Genomic DNA, 8,516 nt, shown 5'->3' on the forward strand with positions numbered 1-8,516 from the left:
TCATGAGCACATTTGTTTTTGAGTGGAGCCCCCAGGAGCAGAGAAACTGGAACATGCTGTGCCAAGTGCCGACGGAGAGCCAGAATGGTGCTGTGTCAGCCACAGAAAACGTGTGCTACTCCTGTAAATAAATCCTGTGGAGGGGAATGTCCTAAAACATTACCGGAGTCTGTATTGAAACATAAACACAGTCCTCCAGGGGACATCTGGCTGCTTAGGCCCCATTCTAAGGTGAACTATGAGCTGTCGTCACAAATGGACAGGCTACGGGGGCACGCCCACTAATGTACAGGCCCGTCTTAAAGAGGCTATTTATGTTTACATATATAAAACGATCCCCTGACGCTAATTATATACAGAGTGGCCAATCATGGGAGAGATCATGACACACCTTTTTTCCCAATAAGTGTGGCCACTCACCCCTCGGTATTACGCAACACTCACAGAGGCCTTGAAGTGTAAAAAGGTCCCTTTGGGTCGCCAGCGCTGGCATAGGAAGTCATTTATGGAATTATGTGCCCACTGCCTCTCCCTGTCTGCCCTGGAGGCTACTACCAGCTGCAATATGCTTATACTCCTCCAATCACTTTCCACTAACGTGGTTGGGCATACACTTGGGGACATCAAAGAGGATAGGAATGTATCTATATTTTCTGTCTTATTTCGATGGACAGTGGTGAATGGGAGGAGGAGGAGGAGAAGTATACGGGCTTCCTGTGGAGATGTTTCTTTGAGCGAGCGTCTCCCATTTCTGTATCCATCATCCTGCTCACTCGGAGGTCTGAGGGAAACAGGATGAAACGTTACAAATGAGCTTGTCTGTGGCAGGATGCCGTGGCTCCTCTGCTTCATTTAGCTGTGACGAGGGAGAGAGAGGCCCATTCCGGTGCCCTGAGCCATGCGTCAGGACCGGAGCCATGAAGCAGTGTGTGCATGTTTGTTGGACATGTCCTCCATCTGGCACAATCGCTCCAACCAAGGCCAGTGATTCAGATCCATGATCGTATCTCACAATTTTAAAATGTTGCATATTGGTTTTTTTAGAACGTGTCCATGTACAGTAATATCGAACACTTGCATCACTTGGAGGCCATCTAAATTGGTGTTTTGTCATCCCTTACAACAAACTCTACTCAGTGATCAAGGTCAGAGATACCAATACCGTTTAATAAACAGGGAAAGTCACTTAGAGCAAAAACATAATATCAGTTACAGAGAAACGTAATGTAAAGAACAGATCTGATCCTCTGTCATGTGGAACAGAGTTCCCAGCTGTTCATTCTCTATCTACGTTACATTTCTATCTGCAATGCTCTCAACGTTGTTCTCAACTGAACAAGTGACCATCACCTTGCTCAAAAACACAACATCAACAGCAGCTGACTAGAAGCATAATGTACATAACAGACAAGATCCACTGCCACCTGGAAAAGAGATTCATATCTATTCTATGCATTCCATGTCTATGTGTTCCAAACTGAACATGCCCCTGTGGTGTCAGCACAGAGGACAGCAGAGGACAGGACCAGATGAGGTGGCTTGAGGCCGGGTAAGACCGTGGGGGGGATACAGTGCTCACTCAGGGGGTAGGAGGTTCTATGTGAGGGGGTTGGGGCTATTCACTTCAGATGTCCTTGACTTGAGGTTTCTCCCCATATAAATGTGCACATGGAACAAACGTCACGTTGCTTTGCTTAACGAGTACCACTTCCCCCTAATATTCGGCTCATACCTGGCTCAAACTCGGGACCTCTGCTTTGCTAACACACGCGGCCGCGCTCCTCGACAACATTCCAACGGTTTGAGCCACCCAGAAGGTGGCATTTCAAGCTAGCTGTGGAGTGAGCTTAGGGTACGTTCTTAATATTGTACAATACTGTTGACCATGGAGGAAAAGCTAGCTGGATGATAAAACAATGTCATTGCGCAACGCACTCTCATGTCCTCATGATAATGTCAGTTGGAGTGTCAGTGAGGTGCAACGGAATGGAGTTGATCTATGTGCATTGTTGAGAGAAGACGATAATATCTTGATATCATTACTTAAAAAAAAAAATCTTATTCCATACAGAAATGGTGTGGAATGTAACATCAACCTCTGTGAGTGGTGCAGGATGGAATCGGATTGATTGACTGATGGATGGCTCAATACAGGTGGCGCTGGCCATTGTTTTGACTAATGTTACAGTCGCGGCAGATTCTGAAGAACACAGACACATGCATGAGGCCCAAATGTCATGCCTTACTTTCTATTTCAGTCTAGGCATTCCAGGGGAAGCAAGATCTAGTTAGCTCAGCATCAGCAGTTCCTAAATCATTCCAACCCTGGAGGGAAACTCCTCACTACAGGTGAGGTGTTACTAGCTGCTGGTTTGGATCGAGGCACGGAGGGATTCAGGCTCGGTACTGAACCTGACAAATCTGAAAGTGAGTAAAGACAGACCTGTAGTCCAGCCGTGCTCAAATCAGACGGAGAAAGTCCAAAGCCTTTGTATACAGTACATGACTGAGGAAACACAGGCAGGAGAGGCAGGTACATGGCTGCTGGGGTTGTGCTCTCAGAACTGGAGTATGGTGCCCTCTAGTGCCAGACTTGGCTCTGTTTAGATTATGATAATAGAATAGAATTATAGATAATGGGATAAGCTATTTTGTAGATCTTAGATAGTGGTTGTAATGTGATTAATACCATTTGATTGATATCAAACTGAGGGGATGCCCCCGATGAATGTTTAACATGTATTTTGTATTACCAGAGATAACCTTTTCAGAATGAACGTAATTCTTTCATAGGGAAATGTGAAGTCTGTTCTCTTCTTAAACACATTCAAAACATCTGTTGACGTAAAATACACTGAGCGTCAGAGAAGTTTATAGCTGTTCTCCCACAGAAATGAGTCTAGCGGTGCCAGCCAATCAGCAGCATTAACAGAAGGCTGTTCAGGTTTAATGTTTAAGCTCTGCTTCCCTCTCAGCTCAACAGCCTGCAATAACAAAACTGAGTCACCTGAGAAGGTTTGGCTGGGCCTGCTGTAGAGGCATCCATTTTGAGAAGGGTTTTTGCCTCACAGCACTCAATTGTCTGCTAAACTCACAACTGACCAGTGTGGAGCTTGCACTTAGCCACAACAAGGTAAGGTGTCTACATTTTAAAGGACATTTTTAACTTCCACATTATGTTATATAAATCAGATTTTCACTGTAAATAAAATCCTCAAGTGATTTATTTAAGACTTTATTTGAAGGTTTTATGTTGACAGATATAAATTGATCATTTGTGTAGACGTTAAGCCTAAGTGTACATTTATTGTGAAGGAGCCAAAGGTCAGTTTTAAGTCTCTTCTGTCTTGTGTGTTGAGTAGCCGACTGTAAAAATGCAGGGTTCGGACCAGAAAGCAATTTGGTTTTCTCCTTTTTTGAGTTGTGAGCGACTTTGACTGCACAATGTGATGAATGAGTTTTCCTCTAGCCCTGTGAGAGGCTATTGTATGCTGCTTTCCTAACGCTGTAAAGAAAAAAAGTGTTTCACAAACATTCCACCATGGTCATTTTCTTTCTTAAGATCAAAGATTCTTATGGAGCACTATTTACAGCTGACATATAACTTATCTGTGCTACATCATAAAGGGGATTGAGTAGAAAATGATGTCATATAGGATTAATTGGTCAAAAAGTTTGTCAAAATCAGCCATTATTACAAGCAAAAAAATACACAACACACGTATTCAAAAATGCTAAATCCTTATTACGATAGGCCTAACCCTGTTGTGTTTTTGCTCCTCTTTGATTCACACAGTTCCTCTACGACAAGAAATGGTATCTTTCTTCCATCCTCAATGATTAACTAAACCCAGAGCCCCCTTACTGTATATCAGCCCATAGTATGAAAAGCTGGAATAAGATATTCAAGAGAGGAGACCCGGAGAGTGTGGATGGGAACTCCTCTTTGAAGAAAAACTCCTTGAACAATGCCCCGCTGGAGCTAACACCTCAGAGGGCCTTAGATGACGACCTTTCAGATGACGCAAACTCCACTGCCCACTCATCCAGCACACCCCCATCTGTACAAGGAGTGGGGGGTGGTGGGGACGAGGGGACCCTTAAGAACAGGTTGAGAACTCTCCTCCCCCAATCATGGGGCAGTATTCTCCAGAAATGGAGCAATGGGGATGCTGACTCTGACCTGGGCTCCACAGGGGTCAAGATTGTGCCCAATGGGACCAGGGTGAGTCCACCTGTCAGTCCCATACTGGAGAGGAGGTACTGGGACACTCAGGACTCACTGGGGACCTCCAGCAAGAGTTCCCATAGGCCCTTGTTGAGGGATGTTCCTATAGACAATGACCTACTCCATTATCTTCCAGAGGAATCAGAGCTGACCAGTATTCATCCAGCTGAGTACTATGCTGAGAAGGTGGAGGTCTACAAGCTGAAATACTCCTATATGAAATCATGGCCTGGGTTACTGAGACTCCTGGCTGGGTTTGAGCTTCTCTTTGGGGGTATGGTCCTTGCCTGTGTCTGTGCCTACATCCATAAGGACAGTGAGTGGTCGAACGCGTATGGACTGTACAATGGTGCGTATAACAATGGATATGGCACATCGGGGAAGTCCTATAATGGACCTATGACTCTATTCGTGATAGCGGTGGCTGGGGTGGTGTGGATTGTAACCATCCTCCTACTGGTAATAGGGCTGACTATGTACTACCGCACCATCCTCCTGGACTCTCCCTGGTGGCCTCTCACTGAAGGCGTCATCAACGTCGCCATGTTCCTCCTCTACATGGCTGCTGGTATCGTGTACCTGAATGATCTCAACCGTGGGGGTTTGTGTTACATGACTATAGGTATTAACCCCATAATGTCCAGCCTGTGTCGGGTGGACGGGGGTCAGATGGCTGGCACGGCTTTCATCTTCATCAACATGCTGATGTACCTCATCAGCTTCCTGGTGTGCCTGAAGATGTGGAGGCACGAGGCCACCCGCAGGGAGATGGAGTTCTTTGAGAACCAGGTGGGTGGTTGGATTTCTTTTAAATCCCAGTGCTCACTGATCCTTTATCAGTGAGGGGGTTGTCATTTAGCAGACACACATCTCACCATTCAAGTGAGGTACATTTAGTGTATTAATCTAGTGTCTAGTGTATTAATCTAATTTGACACTCTCTACATTGCCCTTTCCTCTGACTGAGGTATGACACTTATTACAGCAGGAACCTGACTCATGGTATTTCGCTTGCCCATTGGCATCTGGAAGTTCTTGTGGGAAGGGTGTCAGATCAATCAGCACTTAGAGGTCACGGAAAGTACCGTTACGAACTGGGAATGAGCCCACAAGGCCTTGGGTCTCAAAACAACAGCAGTGAATCTACTCATGTGGATACGTATGGGGACACCATTGTTTCATAAAGCAGTGCAGCTGGCTGTTACAGCCCAAGTTTATTACTGTTTTTCAATAGTCCAGCTTATCAGTTCTCGCAGCAACCAACTATAGGTAAAAAACAACAGAGATAATGTATTAATAAGATAATCATTAATAAGACATCATTCAGCTGAGCTAATGTAACCAAATGAGCTTAGTTTGCCAACTGAAGACAACATATAGGAACAATATGATTCTCGACCATACGTGTTGCATCTCTGGAGGGAGACCGTTAAAATGATTTATTTAGATAAAGCTGAACAATGTCATACAGTTACATACATAACTTCACACAGTTGCAGTTACTGTAGAGCAGGGATGGGGGTGGGGGCCACAAGTAAATATGAACTCATCATGAGGGGCCGTAGTGGCTCGAGGGTCTGAGTACCCACATGTGCAGTTTACAGCTAGTTTCCTGCAATTCTACTCATTTTGTCATGGGGTGGAGATTATAGGAGGCTGCTGAGGGGAGGACGGCTCATAATAATGGCTGGAACGGAGCAAATGGAATGGCATCAAACACATGGAAACCATATGTTGGATGTATTATGTACCATTCCACTAATTCCGCTCCAGTCATTACCACGAGCCCGTTCTCCCCTATTAAAGTGCCACCAACCTCCTGTGGTGGAGATTTTTTTCTCTCACAGTTTTTAATATGATATAATCTGAGTGAGAGTGACTAAAACAAAATAAATGGGAGCCCCCGGTCGGTAATTCGACCATGATTACAATAAGTTTAGATAGCCGGCTAGACTAATTTACCAATCTAAAAAATGTTAGCTGACATGGCTAATTGAGTGACTGTCAGTCAGTGACTGACATAACAAGAGAAAGACTACTGATGCGCAACAACATTTCGGCAATTTAACTTTTTGTATTGTACTATTCTAACTCTCAACTGTAACCCCGACTGAATTCTTTTTTTTAATCCCCGGGCCTAAAAAAGGGGTCAGAGGGCTACCAGTTGCCCATTCCTACTGTAGAGGGATCGCGTAAGAAGGAGACAGGTTGCTTTCACTCTTTCAGCACAGTGTACATGTGTCATTGGATGCTCTGGTAGCTAGTATACTTTGAGTTGCTGCATGATACCTTATGCTTCCACTTTGGCTTCAGGAGCATCTGAGGCCCATCCCTGTGGCACAAACCGAATATCCGAATCCAAAGACCAAGAGGATTGTGTTTGAGGATGAGATGGACAGCTCAGTGAGGGCAACCAAACTCCTCCACATCACAGACTTTCAGCAAGAGGAGCCAGGCAGCCGGAACAGAGCCATCCCCACAGGGTACGCCCAGAAGCCCAGAGTCATCGCAGATTATGTCATGTGAGTGAGAGGACCTATGCCTAATATCCTGAGACAGATTTTGAGCAAGGATGTCAGGCTCTCACTTAAGCTGAGGTGCATACGGAGAGACAGACTCAAATGTTATTAGTGACTTTTAAAATGACAGAGCGTTGGTATTTTGTCTAAATGTATTAAGCTAGGTGTAGTAATGGTATGGCAGGTAATAATACATTAGCATTATCTAACATAGTCTTGTGTCTTGTCTTATTCCTTAAGGAAGTATCCAGAAATCTCCTCTTTGGAGGATAGGGAGAAATACAAAGCTGTCTTCAACGACCAGTATCAAGAGTACAAGGACCTTCACAAAGACATCAGTGACACCCTCGTGAAGTTCAGAGAGCTGGATGCCATGATGGGTAAACTCCTCAAAGATGGCAACAGTCATGAGGTGAGTGATTTCATCGATCACTTTAAATCTGGGCCTGAGGTTTGATGGTGTTTTTTCAATCTCACCATGATAAGATACACCACGATAACTTTCCTCTGTCTGGAAGTGTAACTGTAACTTCTCAATATAAGTAGCATTTTTGTTATCTCATCGTCACGGCCACTGATCAATACGAGGTATGTTACATTCCATGTTCTGAGCAAAGGCGTCGACTAAAAATAGCATGTGACGTCTGGATGATACTATTTTTAAACATAAATATCTGTCATCCTTTTAACCAATTGAATTGTGGGTGTTTGTTCTGTCTGTAGGAGCAGAAAAGAATCCAGCGGATTTTGAAGAAGTACGAGCAAAAAAAGAGCGTAAGTGATGGGCAGAGGTCCCTAACATTCCTCTCACGTTTCCTCGCTCACTCTGAAACAATTCCAAAAATCATTCAGCAATCATTTTCACATTTAACTGAGATTTATTAGAATTGTTACTGTTGTGTAAACACCCAGGTAGTATTATCTTTTTCAATAAAACTGCCCATTCATGCGAATAATATTGCTGCCACTGAAATGGGGACTCTGGAAATTATAATTTACCACATCTACATTACAAACAAAATCTGGGGCTGTGAGGGAGAGGTGGAGTGATAGAGCTGCAGTCAAAACGATGTGTGTTTCTGTGTGACTTCACAGGACCCTGCTTTCCTGGAGAAGAAGGAACGATGTGACTATCTGAAAGCTAAATTAAGCCACATCAAGAACAGGATCCGCAATTTCGACCAAGACACCATGGCAAAGGGTCGGACATGAAGAAATAGCGCGTACACAGAGGGGACAAAGGGGACATTATTATTCTGTTCCTGTCACGTCTTCTCTGTGAGACTGTTATTTCAGCACTAATTGTGTTTTTGGTGTGTTACTTAAGTAGGTTTCAGTAAATGGCTGTACAAATCAGTAAACTGTGTGCTGTTACATTATAGCCTGCAACATTTTTTGTGCTTACTGTAAAGATGACTTTCCCACGAATATTGTGTGTGAGTTTCAGTCTTGAAGTGAATGAACTCATAAACTCATAAACAGAGTGCAGTTGTGTACATACCTTTGGACTTTTGTGAACAATGCTAACAGGGTCAATTCCCATTGCATCGACAAACATTGCATTTACACTTGTAGGCCTACAGGGCAATACACTATTAAATCCTTGGAGAGTTTTTCATATGTAATTTAAAATATGAAATGCTAAAAGGGCAGTTGAGTACCAGCAATCAATTTGAAGCTGTAAAACAATAGGCTAATGACATGCCCCAGCTAGCACATTTGGTTCCTTGGAAGTTGTGGGAATGTATGTTTTTGGTTCCACATTGGTT

The 8,516-nt window shown here is 43.9% G+C and overlaps 1 protein-coding gene across 1 annotated transcript; it reads left to right on the plus strand.

Annotated features, from left to right (window-relative positions):
• Window positions 1-2,975: 2,975 nt before the first annotated feature.
• On the plus strand, window positions 2,976-8,243 carry LOC129814329 (MARVEL domain-containing protein 2-like). The gene is made up of 6 exons (XM_055867398.1): window positions 2,976-3,133; window positions 3,797-5,017; window positions 6,542-6,750; window positions 6,988-7,159; window positions 7,471-7,521; window positions 7,843-8,243. Exons 2-6 carry the CDS (start codon window positions 3,884-3,886, stop codon window positions 7,957-7,959), a joined length of 1,683 nt encoding a protein of 560 aa, XP_055723373.1. The 5' UTR covers window positions 2,976-3,133; window positions 3,797-3,883; the 3' UTR covers window positions 7,960-8,243.
• Window positions 8,244-8,516: the final 273 nt, after the last annotated feature.

Source organism: Salvelinus fontinalis, chromosome 17, assembly GCF_029448725.1.
Source record: "Salvelinus fontinalis isolate EN_2023a chromosome 17, ASM2944872v1, whole genome shotgun sequence".
Taxonomy (NCBI): Eukaryota; Metazoa; Chordata; class Actinopteri; order Salmoniformes; family Salmonidae; genus Salvelinus; species Salvelinus fontinalis.